Source organism: Mytilus galloprovincialis, chromosome 8 (genome assembly GCF_965363235.1).
Source record: "Mytilus galloprovincialis chromosome 8, xbMytGall1.hap1.1, whole genome shotgun sequence".
In the NCBI taxonomy this organism is placed as follows: domain Eukaryota; kingdom Metazoa; phylum Mollusca; class Bivalvia; order Mytilida; family Mytilidae; genus Mytilus; species Mytilus galloprovincialis.
This window is the reverse complement of record NC_134845.1, coordinates 2296724-2311362: the sequence shown is the minus strand read 5'-3', so window position 1 is coordinate 2311362 and position 14639 is coordinate 2296724. Positions and strand designations below refer to the sequence as shown.

At 32.0% G+C, this 14639-nt stretch overlaps 1 protein-coding gene across 1 annotated transcript in view; it reads left to right on the top strand.

The window, feature by feature from the left end:
* LOC143042939 (uncharacterized) overlaps window positions 1–12049 on the top strand; it is a 68741-nt gene extending 56692 nt beyond the window's left edge. The window contains exons 22-24 of the mRNA XM_076215443.1: window positions 1692–1770; window positions 2402–2487; window positions 11860–12049. Of these exons, the coding sequence (XP_076071558.1) occupies window positions 1692–1770; window positions 2402–2487; window positions 11860–12049 (355 nt within the window). The remainder of the gene's footprint in view (window positions 1–1691; window positions 1771–2401; window positions 2488–11859) is intronic.
* Window positions 12050–14639: the final 2590 nt, after the last annotated feature.

Genomic DNA, 14639 nt, shown 5'->3' with positions numbered 1-14639 from the left:
GTGACTGTTGGAGCCTGTTATATATCATTTCATATAACAGGCTCCAACAGTCAAAACATTTAAACTCGCTGCATTTGTGTACACATATATACTAAGTTATGAAGCTGTTGTTCAGTGGTTGTCTTTTGTTTGTGTGGTTCATAATTATTTCTCGAATCTCGTTTTTTATTTAGATTAGACCGTTGATTTTCCTGTTTGAATAGTTTTAAATCAATTATGTGGTCATTTTTATAAACTTCCTGTTTACAAAACTTTGAATTTTTCGAAAAACTAAGGATTTTCTTATCCCAGGAATGGATTACCTTAGCCGTATTTGGCACAACTTTTTGGAATTTTGGATCCTCAATGCTCTTCAACTTCGTACTTGTTTGGCTTTATAAATATTTTAATATGAGCGTCACTATGAGTCTTATGTAGACGACACGCGCGTCTGGCGTGCTAAATTATAATCCTGGTACCTTTGATACTATTTACACTTGTAATTTTTTGGACCCTTTGTAGCTTGTTGTTTGATGTCAGCCAAGGCTCCGTTTTAAAGACCGTATTTCGACCTGTGATAGTTTACTTTTACATAATGTGACTTAGAGGATTAGCGCTATAAAACCAGGTTTAATCCACCATGTTCTACATTTGAAAATGCCTGTACCAGTCAGGAATATGACAGTTCTTGTCCATTCGTTTCCGATGTGTTTTGTCATTTCATTTTTCCACGAGATTATGGACTTTCCGATTATATTTTCTTCAGAGTTCAGTATTTTTGTGATTTTACTTTTTTTTTGGATGGATGGTGTCTCATTGGCAATACTACTACACCTTTTTTTGTTGATAAATATTCCGTATCATCTTCACAAATTATATACCATGGTCTTAAATTTAAAATATAGATTATGTGTGCTGACGTTGTTTATTATCTTAATAACGTGCTATAGTATTCATTTATTTGTCCTTTTTGAATATTACTTTCACTTTTAAGTCTATTTTTGGTGATATCCGTTTGACGGCTCTGTACTTGTACATGCTGTAATTGAGGTGTTTTTTGGCAATCATGGTAAGTATCTGTCTTCTTATCTTTCATTTCTGCTAATGTGCTTTGTTTCAATGCCCCCTTTTTCCCCATGTTTGTGTTTTTGTGTAACATATGACGTGCCTCTGTACTGATGCATCCCGTCATTGTATTGTTGTGCTATAGTAGAGTTTTGTATTCTTGTATTTCATTTTTGCTAAAGTGCTTTGTGTTTATGCCTTTGTGTGTTTCTTAGTAATATATTTGGGTTTTTTTATATTGTGATTAAGATTATAACACAATGTTGACTGTTGTACTCAATTGTTGACATTTTTACTTATTGTGTGTTTGTATAGTTAACATATCATTGTCAATATAATGGAGTTTGATGCGACTGTCGTGCGGGTGATAGGTTTGGCCAGCTATAGAACCAGATTTATTCGACCATTGTTTGCATAAGAAACTGCCAGCTTTTGATTTTGCCATTTGATAAGAACCTTTTCGTTTTTAATTTTCTTCCGAGTTTGGTTTTTTGTGATTTTACTTTTTTTGAATATATTATTTCCTTCGCAAGTTTGTTTTTTTCAATACATTTATCGATCACGTAAATTTAAGTAGCAATGTGTATGCTTGCACAGACGACGCTATGCATTATAATTGGATGGATATAATCTAATTAATGTTTTAGTTCTGGAAAAACACCGTATATGGCAGCCAAAGATAATGGAAGTCAAAGTATGGTAAACATTTTCATGGAATATTGTCCGGTAAGAAATTACCAACCTTTTACTACCTACAGAGTGGTAAAAAAGTATAATCATATTTTGTTTGTATTATCAGTTTGTTCATTTTGATGACAACCAAACACTTATATTGTGCCTTTCTTGACAATTACTTCAAACAACTGTCTATATACTAGTGAATTCGGAGCATGGCATATTTTAAACATCTTGAAATGATATCAAAATGCACATGTTATTTCAAATCATTTGAATTGGAAGTAATGTAATTCTAGAGAAAACTAAAACTACAAAACAAGGAAAATTCAAAACGCAAGATACTTTATCAAATAACAAATTCAAAAATTCAAAATATTAATATATGGAAGTGTTAAACTAATGTGTAATATAACTTCAATCTCTCAGATTTAAAACGTCTTCTGACTGGCTGAAAGTTGTTTGTCTATCATCTCATACACATAATTTCATTATTTCACCGAGACGTCATCAACCTTTTTTTTAAGTTACTCAAACCCATTTTTCTATTTTTTTATGTTATTTCTTTACAGACAGAAAAAAATATAACAGTCATTCCTTAAATGTTAAAATATTTGAAATGGGTTTTTGTATTAAAACGATGAAAACAAAATTTAGATTTTTGATTTTGTCTAATTTTCAGAATCTAGCAAACACAGAGAAAGATGGAATAGACAAATTGTTCTTGTTTATGGCTGGAAGAAACGACGACGTTAATGAATTTAAAAGGTATAAAAACACCTTGTTTTCCCCTTCAATGTTTAAAAATCCTATACCAAAACAGTTTCATTCAAGGTTGAAACTCACAAGCGAGTGTATAGAATCTTTACGTTTCGTGTGTCTGGCCTCAGACCACAATTATTCTTCTCCTTTGCTACAATGCTTTTTTTTTTTTGGTAAAAGTCAAATCAAATTAAAAATTTACACCGTTTCATGGATTTATGAGTTTGAACAGCGGTATACTACTGTTGCCTTTATTGGGACATACACTCGAGACATAATGATTACTTTGTTTTATTGTTATCAATGTTATACAACTTCGTGTTTAATTTGGCATTCCAGCTTGTTTGGTCCAATACCATTGGCGAGTTTTCTAACAACACAACGCGTTCTGCGTTCAAACTCTAACTCTGGTATATTTAATGAATTCTTTCATTGTCATATAAATAAGATGTAGTAACATTGACAATGATCTTATTTTCCACAAGGATGATGTAGAAGTAAGTAACTGTAATGGCCTCCATGAACAATGAGTCAACACCATAGTGCATATATCAAGCTGGAAACCGTTCCAAAAAAGCAAATGTAAAAGATAATTTAAACGAAGATATTGACAGCCTGATTTGTAACAAAACAATGAAACGAAAAAATGTGGTTTACCACTTCTTTTTTTTATAATAGCAAACAACACATCAGACATTAGATGAATTTAGTGGAAAACGTTTCTAAGTAGGCAGCGAAAAGCAAAAAGCCTAATCCTATAACAGCATTCAATTGCTTACCTTTTGAATAAAGTTTAAAAAAAAAAGCATCAATAAGTAGACCTGGATCGTATCTAAATTCACGGGCGCGATAAACAATCGTGAACATTAGGATCGGCTAGCCACAAAACTAGGTTCAACCTACCATTTATTTCTTAAAATGTCCTGTATCAAGTCACGAAAATGGCTATTGTTATATTATAGTTCGTTTCTGTGTGTGTTACATTTTAGTGTTGTGTTTCTGTTGTGTTCTAGTTCTCCTCTTATATTTGATGTGATTCCTTCAGTTTTAGTTTGTAACCTGAATTTGTTTTTTTCTTAATCGATTTATGAATTTCGAACAGCGGCAAATTACTGTTACCTTTATTTTTTAATTAGTTTCCTACAGGTACAACAAAACTTCCAAACTAAATCTGTATAGCTTTGAATCTTTATTAATATGAAATATTTAAGTAAAGGATTTGCGTAATTTGTGGTGTGGCGATCATTGAATAACATACCGGTAATACTTAAATAACGTTCATTGAAATTTAAAAAGTTATTACAAATTTAAGAAACTACCTTATTAAGGAGAATGGTGACTTAAAACAATTATTTACTCTCTGCAGTGAAATATCGCCTTTTTATATATTACAGAAACTCAACTTAAGCTTGATATTTGATCGTATCTGTCGCTCCAAATTAGGGAATCCCGCGGTAACATCTACATTATCGAGTACACTCAAATCGTACTTTATGGTTAATTTGACCAGTTGATACTATTTGTAATGCTTTTTTGTTATCTGATGTTTTCTTATTCAGGGTTATATCTGGTCTATATACCAGCTTTGATAAGTGTTTGTTATTACTATAAATTTTCACTTTTTCGTCGTATTAATATCAACATTATTCATTTTGTAATAAATAAATTTGGTGTATTTACTGTCATCTGATTGGTTAAAAGTATTAGTTTTATTTTCAATGTTGTCAATTTTTATGGCGACACGCCCACTCTGACGTTGTGTATTCATATGCCAACATGTGTGTACGTTGTTATTGTTAATGTAAATAGTACTAGAACACACCCGCGAAATCGCAGGCATATACAGCTTGTGAACTGGTGTAGGATGATTTTTTGTAAAAGATATTATGTATGGAGAATTTCATAAAAGGTATCAAAAGCCCTCTCCCTTTTCCCAAAGTCCGATATTTGTTTCCTTTCTGTTAAATTCGATTATTTTCATGTGTCTGGCCTCAGACCACAATTATTCTTCTCCTTTGCTACAACGCTTTTTTTTTTGGTAAAAGTCAAATCAAATTAAAAATTTACACCGTTTCAAACATGAAATAAATGTAACTGCTTTTATATAGATCATTATTAGTCTTAATAAAATATGCTTCTAGGTCAATCCATCAGTGCTTTTTTTTCTTTTTAGAGCCTTATTAACATGCCAATGGTAGGATATGAATCATGTATAAATGACTAAGACCGACTAAAGCTAATTTGACAGATCGGAGGGGTCCTGATCCCAAAATCCCGGGCTTATAACCATCAAATCCTGAGATGCAGAATTTAAAGAAATTCATATCCCGAAATCCCGAAATCGAAAAATATATTCCCGGATCCCGTAAGGATCAATCCCCAAATCCCGAGCTATAAAAACACCAGAACCCGACGCCCTTAAAAAGGTCATGCCTCCCTCTCAATCTCTATCTTACTTTAATTTTTGCCAAATCACTATTTTCCCTTTCATCAATAAATGTTTATACCCCATTTATGGGCATTATGTTTTCTAATCTGTCCCACTTCAGGTTAAAGTTTTTGGTCGAGGTAGTTTTAGATGAAGTTGAGCATGTTTTACCGTTATTTTATTATGTATGCAAGGAGTATGACCCCTTAAATAGTTAACATTTCAAGGAAAACCGTAGACAAAATCAGGGACCTTTCTATACTCTATACTAACATAGAAAGTCCCTGACAGAATACAGAGAGTCTCAATATATTAAAGTAGTATAATCGTAGTTTGTATGTAGATAAACGCGAAAAATAATTGTCCTCTCTAAGGATGTATAATAGTTGTGATTCTTGCGATCTAAACACCATGATATGGAGAACACTCTGAATGGCTTATTTATTTTTCATTTTTGTTATCCATCATTCGATTGGTTGTACTTGTGTTACAGGTTGTACTTATTTTAATATATATGCAATTGGTATATTTAATCTTAAATAGTAAACATTTCAAAGAAAACAGTTGACAGAATACAGAGAGTCTCTATATATTAAAGTAGTATAATCGTAGTTTACATGTAGATAAATGCGAGAAATAATTGTCCTCTATAAGGAACTATAATAGTTGTGGTTCCTGCGATTTAAACACCATGATATGGAGAACGCTCTGATTGGCTTATTTATTTTTCATATTTGTTTTTTATCATACGATTGGTTGTATTTGTGTATGTTTCAAACCGGAAGTCTTATCTACGACTAACAGTCAGTTCGATGACGGAATCATATCCAGACTTCTTTTTTGTCGTTTTTCTCCCAAAATAACTTAATCTGAATAATCATAAGAATGGATGACAAATGCGACTATGAATGTTATCTATAGGACACAGAGGCATGATGATTGATTTGTTGTGGAAGATATAGAAGCGACACACAAAATGAAGTCTTCTCGTTTAATAGTATAGATAAAAAGTTCTTTTAGCCTTAATTTTAATAGAAATTTATTTATAATGAATGGCAAAAATTTATTTATAATGAATGGCAAAAAATTATTTATAATGAATGGCAAAAATTTATTTTGAATTTATTGGCCTATAAAATTAGTTTTTGACTCTTCACATTTTACATAATCCGCTTCGCGGATTATTCAATGTGAAGAGTCAAAAATTAATTTTATGGTTCAATAAATTCAAAATAAATAATAGCCATTCATTAAATAATAATTCCTTTATCCACATAACAACAAAATTATTTTCATTTACCTAAGTATAATATTATTGTAAACGTAAATGGGTTTTTTTTTTCTTTCTGAAATTGGTTAACATTATAATAGTGTTACTTTAATTATTCATCCCTTATTGTATTGATTTTGTATTTAAATTCTATTATATATCAAAGGTGTTCGTTCACTGGTGTTCATATGTCTTTTGATTGAGTTAAGCAAAATTCAAATGATATTTTATAGTGTGTTTTCTATGTTGCGATGTTACACTTTTGTTTCAGATAAAGGTGAAGGTTTGGTTCCATTAGAACGTTTCAACAGCTGCAATTGTTTCGCCTGTCCTAAGTTAGGAATCTGATGTTCAGTAGTTGTCGTTTGTTGAGGTTGTTGATAAGTGTTTCTCGTTTTTGGGACCCTTTATAGCTTGCTATTCGTTGTGAGCCAAGGCTCCGTGTTGAAGACCGTACCTTATCCTGTTATTGTTTACTTTATTACTTGTGACTTGGATGCAGAGTTGTCTGATTCACGGTGGGTATGGTTGTCCTGCGAGAGAACGTACTGTGCTGGTGATTTGGTCCTGTCAGGTGCTGGTGGGTCCTGATTCTGTGCTGGTGGGTTTGTTTACATTGTATCAGAACGGCAATAATACGACTGTTTTGTTGCTTAATTTTTCTCTGATGCGTCATAAGTACTATGCAAAGTATATTACAACAATATTATATTGCAAAAGTCGTACAAGTTCGTTAAACGGAATTGTCCTGGAATTGTCCTGACGCTGTGCTGGTGATAAGAAAAACGGTCCTGGTACTGTGCTCCAATGTCCTGGTTCTGTGCCTTTATATTTTAGTTAAAAGAAGCATATATTCAAGATCATTGATGCTGCATTGTTATTGACTAATTAACTGTTGTCTGCTTTCTTGAAATTGACATTGTTGTGAATCTGTTTACTGTTATTATGAGAGAAAAAATACACCTATTTTTTTTTATATTTTTTTTTTAAATTAACTGTAATTTTATTTATTGGCCTGTTGATGGAACCCTTCTTGTCCCTTTTAAGATAAGAAAATATGTTAACGATTTTCGGGATTACGATCATTTTGCAAGATTACCAAAATACGTTGTAATTTATACAATACTTATATAATGCAGATGATGTGGTATGTTTGTTGTCAATGGAAAAATTTCCGTAAGAAACCAAAGAAAGTATGTGTTAACAACCATACGTCATCGTACGACCTTCAACAATAACCGATAAAATAAAAATGTAAAAGGTTTTGCATAAAAATGGAGAGCAAAAATATAGAACAAAGGACTTACTGAGCGTTTGAATCATATGTCTTTAGCAGCTTTAAACACATTTGTTTGTGAACAATTGAGTGCTGACTATAAGAAAGACAATAGTATTGCGGGTTTGCTTGTTTTGGGTTTTTTTCGGGGGGGGGGGGATGGGGGATAAGTTAAAGCGAGGTTACAGTGAAAGTTTTAAGCTTGGAATAGTTTCCCGTAAGATTTAAAAGTTGTATTTTAAAAGAAAAATGTATCTTATAGCTATTAAGAATCACTTGCTGTATCTGTAAGATATTTTCAACATCTTTTTTTTGTCTGAAGGGTTATCAGGTATTTTTTTTCGAAAACCTAGTACACACTAACAAAACTAAGATTTCTTAGCTTTTTCATTTCAAAATTCCAAAATAGCTTGTTAGTTAAACCATGAGGTCATTTTTAGGTAAGGTAAAGTACCCTCCTTTCGAAGTAGCCTGGTCCTACAGACAGAAAGATGTGTCATTTGTCGGACTAGTCTACTCTTAAAGTAGGGTAGTTTACATAACTTACAATGACTTTTCTGTTCAGCAAGCAAGATAACCAAAGTAATCCCTTTGTCTACACACTCATTGAAATTGGCTGTAATATTGCAAAAGTTCAAGCGATAGGGGCAAACTTACCGAGTAAAAAAAATCAAAATGTCTATCTACCTTGCACATTTTAGAAAATTCAGATCAGATAACGAAACTGGGTCCAGCAACATTTATAAGCAATTTAAGATTTTGACCCTCACAGTTTCCATTCACCACAAATATTCTCGTTACAACGAATCATTTAAATACAAAAATACGAGTTGCAGCCTTTGGTTATCTATTTTAAAATAATTGTATACGGATAAAGATATGAAAGGCAGCAGGGTCACCTGGGTGAGGAGTCCATGTCATCTGAAATAAATGCTAAGCATATATCTAGATAGCGACAGATAACCATGACATTAAAAAACTCTCTTCTTTTCGATTTTTTTCGAACAAATTGACACATAAAATGAATTATATAGTATTGTGGAATTTTTAACTTGTGTTCAATTCATTGGTTACACCTTTTACTAGAATAACAATCCTGTCAAGTATGAGCTGGGTAAAATATTTCAGAAAAGAAGATGGAAATGTGAAAGTTTCGGTGCGTCAGGTGCAACAGCATACGAACAGCTAACATGCCTCGTCAGGGTGGAAGCTAAAAAGTCCACGAAAATTTGATTTAAAACCTTTATTCGTTCCAACAAAGTTAATGATATTTTGTTGAGGATTTAACCATCTACGACAACAAGATTTTTTTTTTTTAGAATTTACAGCTCTTCTATAAATACATGCAAAGCAAACCTTGTTTAAATTGCTTGCTATGATTGTTTGGATGGTTGTAAACGACAGGTAAGTAGTATGTTTACTATATACTAGAATTTGTTTGGACAATAAACATTAACTTCAATTCCTGTCAGTTTGTATTTGTCCAATCAAATCCCAGTATGTATTGAAACTCCGCCTACCTATTGTTTGAAAATATCCTTGGAGCAAACATAGCAAGCAAGTCAATCAAAGTTATTTTTGCATGCTTTTAAAGAAGAGTTTTACTATATAATGCAAAGAAGCGTTTAAGTCTTTCGCCAAAAAATACTATCAATTTCTTTTTGTCCTATGTAAACTTCCGTACCATTTCCTTCCATTCATGATCATTAAATTGAACTGTAAAATATTTCTTGGTACCTTCTTTTAAATTCCTTTATAAGTCTTATGTAAACATAATTATGACAATAACTTTTGTGAGCACAAGATCCACTGCACACTTTTAAATAAAGTTCTGCTTAATCAAACATTAAAATGTGAAATTAAGTTTTGAGACTTTTTTAATCGACACGATTGGGATTTTTGCATATGAGAACATGTTTTATCTATTAGTTGAAAATGCGGCTTTGAACTAGCTTTCAGTACCTGTGAGCATTTGTTGTTCAATAATGTGTGTCTTTGTGTTATTATTTTTGTGATAAATTGTTGTGTTGCTACACCACTGTAACAATGAAGGAGGAAATGGGGGGGGGAGTAAGTGGGGAGGGGTATGCGGAGCGCTAACAAACATGTCTATGCAGCATGGGCTTTGATCATTGTTGAAGCATCAATGTAAGGGGCATTTAATATCTTAATAAAACTATTTTTATTTCAGATAGTATATAATGTTATCTGATATTGGACGAAAAAGGTTGCCCTTTTATGTAATTGTGTAATATAAGTAACGATATTTTGAAAACACATATTAAACAGCCAAATGGATGCACAAGAGCTAAAATAGGAGTCATAGATCCATTGACAATAATTATCTGCCCAATTTTATTGATTTTGTAACATTTGTTTCAAATATGAGCAACTTCTTATCCAAAATCACCAGCACCGTATCAGGACCCACCAGCACAATGACAGGACCCACCAGCACAGTATCAGGACATGAATAAATTGAAAAAATGCTAAATTTTAATAAATTGCAATGTTTTTTCACAAAATAGTTTTGTCGTGTGGATTGCGGTATAGAAAGCGGACTCTATGAGCATTTTTCTTTTATTTTTTCAGTTCGAGATTTTCTGAAAATGAGCATTTTTGTGTTACGCTTACTGAAACAGTTTAGAGGGTCAACTTTTTAATGCTTTACATATGAACCCATAAGAAACAAAATTGAAAAATCTCAACTGTTTTTTTCAATTTTTTATGAGTGAAAACGTCAAAAATCATCATTTTCGTCTTTGTTTACATTTTTTCATTGATCACCAGCACCCGTCAGGACCGAATCACCAGCACAGAACATTCTCTCGCAGGACAACCATACCCACCGTGTGATTGACACTCATACCACATCTTCTTATATCTAAGCACACAGCAATAAGCCCAGTAAAATACAGCCCAAAAGAAGTCCGAGTCCAACGTCAGAATCGTTAACAAAAGAAACTAAGCAAATTGACAATGATACACATATTAACAAAGGACTACTAGCAGTTACTGTCTAGCTAGCTCCAGACCTCAATTAAACCTATTAAAGGTTAAGTCTTCATCATATAAAAATCAAGCACAATATCCGTTAGTGGTTTAGTTTTAAACTATCATAAAATAAATGTGAAGAACATAACCGGTATCATGCCAACAACTGTTTTTTAATAAATGTGTTTTCCGATGCAACGATCTTAAAAGTGAATCTAAATTTATACCAAAATATGCCATTTTCAATGACCTGATCCCAGTTTTGTAACTTTATTCCTTCTGAATAAAGGTTTGGTTAGCCTTTGAAGTGAATACTGGTATATTGTCAAACAGAAGATGTATTTATTATTAACTTTGAAAAACTTTTTTTTGACAAAGAAAAACAGTTCGTCGTGAATATCAAAACTTTTCCTGCTGAAAAGATGCTAACAAACACATATTTTGACGTCTAGCAGTGACCTTAAACTTGCTTATTAACATACAATGTTACTTATAGTGATATAAAAAATACTGCTATCATATTTTTTAAGTATCGCATTCATATTAGAATGTATAGCATTTGTTTATTTATGTACATAGGAAAAATACGACTCTTAAAATTTTACAAGAACATAAACTTTTGCTTTTAACTAACTATTGAATATTTATTTAGACTTAATAGTTGTTTGTATTAGAACAAAATGTTTTAAAATTGATACGTTTCTCAACAAAACATATTTTTCATTGTCGAAAACAGTTTTTTTCGCATAGAGTGTCTGCATATACAAATTTCATATTAGACAATATCGCTATTTCATATAAGAAACGTTTTTATTGATTCACTTCTTCTATAGACTTGACATGAATTTATTCAAAACACGTAAATGAACGTATCTATAATTTCCCTCAGCTGGCCTTTTGACAAATTATCCTCGTGACATCTAATGATTGAAAACCACACCTTATTCTCTACGCATTTAAAAGGAAAATATGCTATTTATTACTTTTTATCTTGAATAAAACACTCCTGCATTTTAATCCTGAGGATTGCCTTTGTTGACCTTATATATGAATAGTCTTAATTTATGGATTTTGTTTTCCAACAAAAATTGGAAAGTGCAGCTAGTAATGGGCAAAAGAAATAAAGGAATTGACGACAAACTGACAAATGCATGAACAACAGAAGTAATAAACAGCTATCAATAAATCACCACTCAGATTGACAAATACTGAAATGTATATTTTAAAGAGCGAATTCTAAACGCCACAGTTAACCAAAAGGTTTAGATGAGCAGCTCATATTCTTTTAGCGTCATCTGATTTTTACAGATTCTACATCAAAACAAGAAACAAAACATACGGCTGTATCTGAACTAGGGCAAAAAATTTACTTTAATACCATCTATGTGTATTTTTGTATTATTTGTACAGGTTATATGGAGATGGAGGTTGCATGTATATGAAGAATTCCGTCGGTAGCGAAGTATTACATCTAGCTGTAAATACATGGAATATTGATGTCAAGAAACGTATAGATGAAACTTGCGCAGAAAACGAGAATATAACAGGTGTAGATATAACCTGTAGCAAAATTATTAACAAAAACAAATATAGCCATTGATTTCAAAACTGTAAGTGTAAGTCTAGTTTACAGATTCTGATGTGAATCATATATTGCCATGTGTACAATTGAATCCTCTAAATACAGATTACATCAGCCTATAATTACGTTGTCAATAGTGAACCTTTGTATAACGATTATTGTTATATTGATATCGTTTCGATTAAGTACATGTCCAAAACATGTAGATGAATTTCCGGAGCATTTGACAGTGATTTTTTTTAATTGTAACGATAAACCTTATTTTGTATATTACTTTGCTTTATTAGTATGTGTTTCTACTGATAAATCATCTTAGATAATCTCATATATAACCACTGATGAATTTGAAAGCCCTGTAGCGCAACAACATCCTGATAGTCAAATAACTTACCTGAATGACAAGTCGTCCAGCATCGAATGATACGATAAACGTGTCCACATCTGTTTATTTCTAAATGATATATCAAAACATTAATGACTATCATATGCTACAGAAAAAGAATAATTAAATTAGACTGTCTGTTATACTGTGTACAATATTGATTATGGTAATAAATGTTCTTTTCTCGAAATATTATCCAATCTGTAAAAAATTAGAAAGATAACACGAAAGAATAAAAGAGTGTAAATGATAGATATACTCCTCTTTAACGTTTTAACCATCATAAGAATTTGGTGTTTGTGGCATGAGTGCCAATACGACTACTCTCCAAATCACAATTTGTAAAAGTCAGACTTAAACGGAAAATGTTCAGTTCACAAATGACCCTATATATATTGTCCATACAGTTTCACTCACAAAGAGGGTACTTTGGAAATTGAGAATTGGGAAGAGTTACTCTTGACGAGTACAAATTGACATGGTAAAAGACACTTCGTCTTTAGGTGTTGGACTCATATGGCAATTATCAAAACCGATGTAAAAGGATTAAAAAGTTACAGACATAAAATAAGAAAAACAATCAAGTATTTTTATCATGACGTCAAACGTAACGGTCAGATGAAGGTCGTGGTGATATGTAACGCACCGTCTTGCTGTTTTTGAAAATATCTCAAGCCAGTGTTAAAAGATAAAACATGTATGACCAGCACAAGGTTGTATGTGAAGATCTAGAGGACAAAACACATTTAAATAATATTTGTGTCTCTTTCTTTTTCAAAAAGAGGCAAAAGGGACATTCAAAGTAAAAAATATCAAAATGATAACGTTATGCCTAAAAAAATAAAAAATCAACAAACATATAGAAACTTATAAGCGGGTGGTTGGGCCACCGCCAAGTTGGTCCCAAGTCATTGTTTTACATTTATCATTTAGGAGTGACATTCTCAAACTCATAAATCGAAAACAAAATGACAACGGTATGCCCAAAATAGAACAAGGACAAACAGACAAACAATAGAAAACAAGACTCAACAAGGAAAACTAGAGGCTAAACAACACGAACCAACCAAAAACTTGGTGTTTTCGGAAGGGGGGACTATTTACCAGGTTTGTTATAACATGGGCAACACCACGGGTGAGACATGTGGAGCAAGATCTACTTACCCTTCCGGACCACCTGAGATCACCCCCCCCCCCCCCCCCCATTTGGTTGGTGTTCGTGTTGCTTAGTCTTTAGTTTTCTATGTTGTGTCTCGTGTACTATTATTTGTCCGTTTGTCTTTTTCTTTTTTAGCCATGGCATTGTCAGTTTATTTTCGAACTATGAGTATGTATGTCCCTCTGGTATGTTTGCCACTCTTTTACAGTTGGAAGTATTTTTCTTTTATTCATTTAAATTTTGCTTTCCAGTCTTTTCATCCATACTCAGTACCTTTCAATAACTATCTGGGTCTTATTCCTTCTGTGTGCATCTTTGCTTTCAAGTTTAGTATTCTTTCTCATCATATGGGTTTTATTCCCTTTACATAACCTTTGAAATGCTATAATTGTTTGCAGTTATTTAATACTTCATAATTAAACACTCAAGGGGATCACTATTTCAAAAATCTTTGAAGAGACCTGGCAGTAGAGAAGGTTCATTTAAGCTTTTTTAAATTTATATTTGGAGTAAGTTAAAAAAAAAATATAGGTTTTATTGAATATGTTGAAATACTATATATATATATGTTTTTTTTAAATCAGATGATTTGTTATTAAAAGTGGCTTGCAACCACCCAAAGTATGTACATGGTGAGCAGAAAAAGAGCTGGTATAAAGGTATTCAAACTTTATTTAAATACTTTAGCATCAATGAGAATAACGCACTTAATTTAACAACAAAATTAAATCAAAGTGCTTGTAATCACAGAAGGGTAAAACTTGTGTTGATTTATCAGTGGGAAGTAACATTTAATATTGCATTGTCAATAAAGCATTGGTTGTAGTTGTTTCAATTGCAATCCTGGACAATGACATCATGTATATTTTTAGAACAGAAATAAGTTTACTGCAACTTGCAAAAGTTATGTATTTTTCTTGACAGGTGTAACATCATTTTGTGACTTAAATATCTGAGCATATATTACATTTATAAATTTATGGAAATGTTCATGGATAGGTTTTATCATGTTTATAGAATGTTATGATCAATGCACTATATTTTAAGTATCAAAATGGTAGTTATAA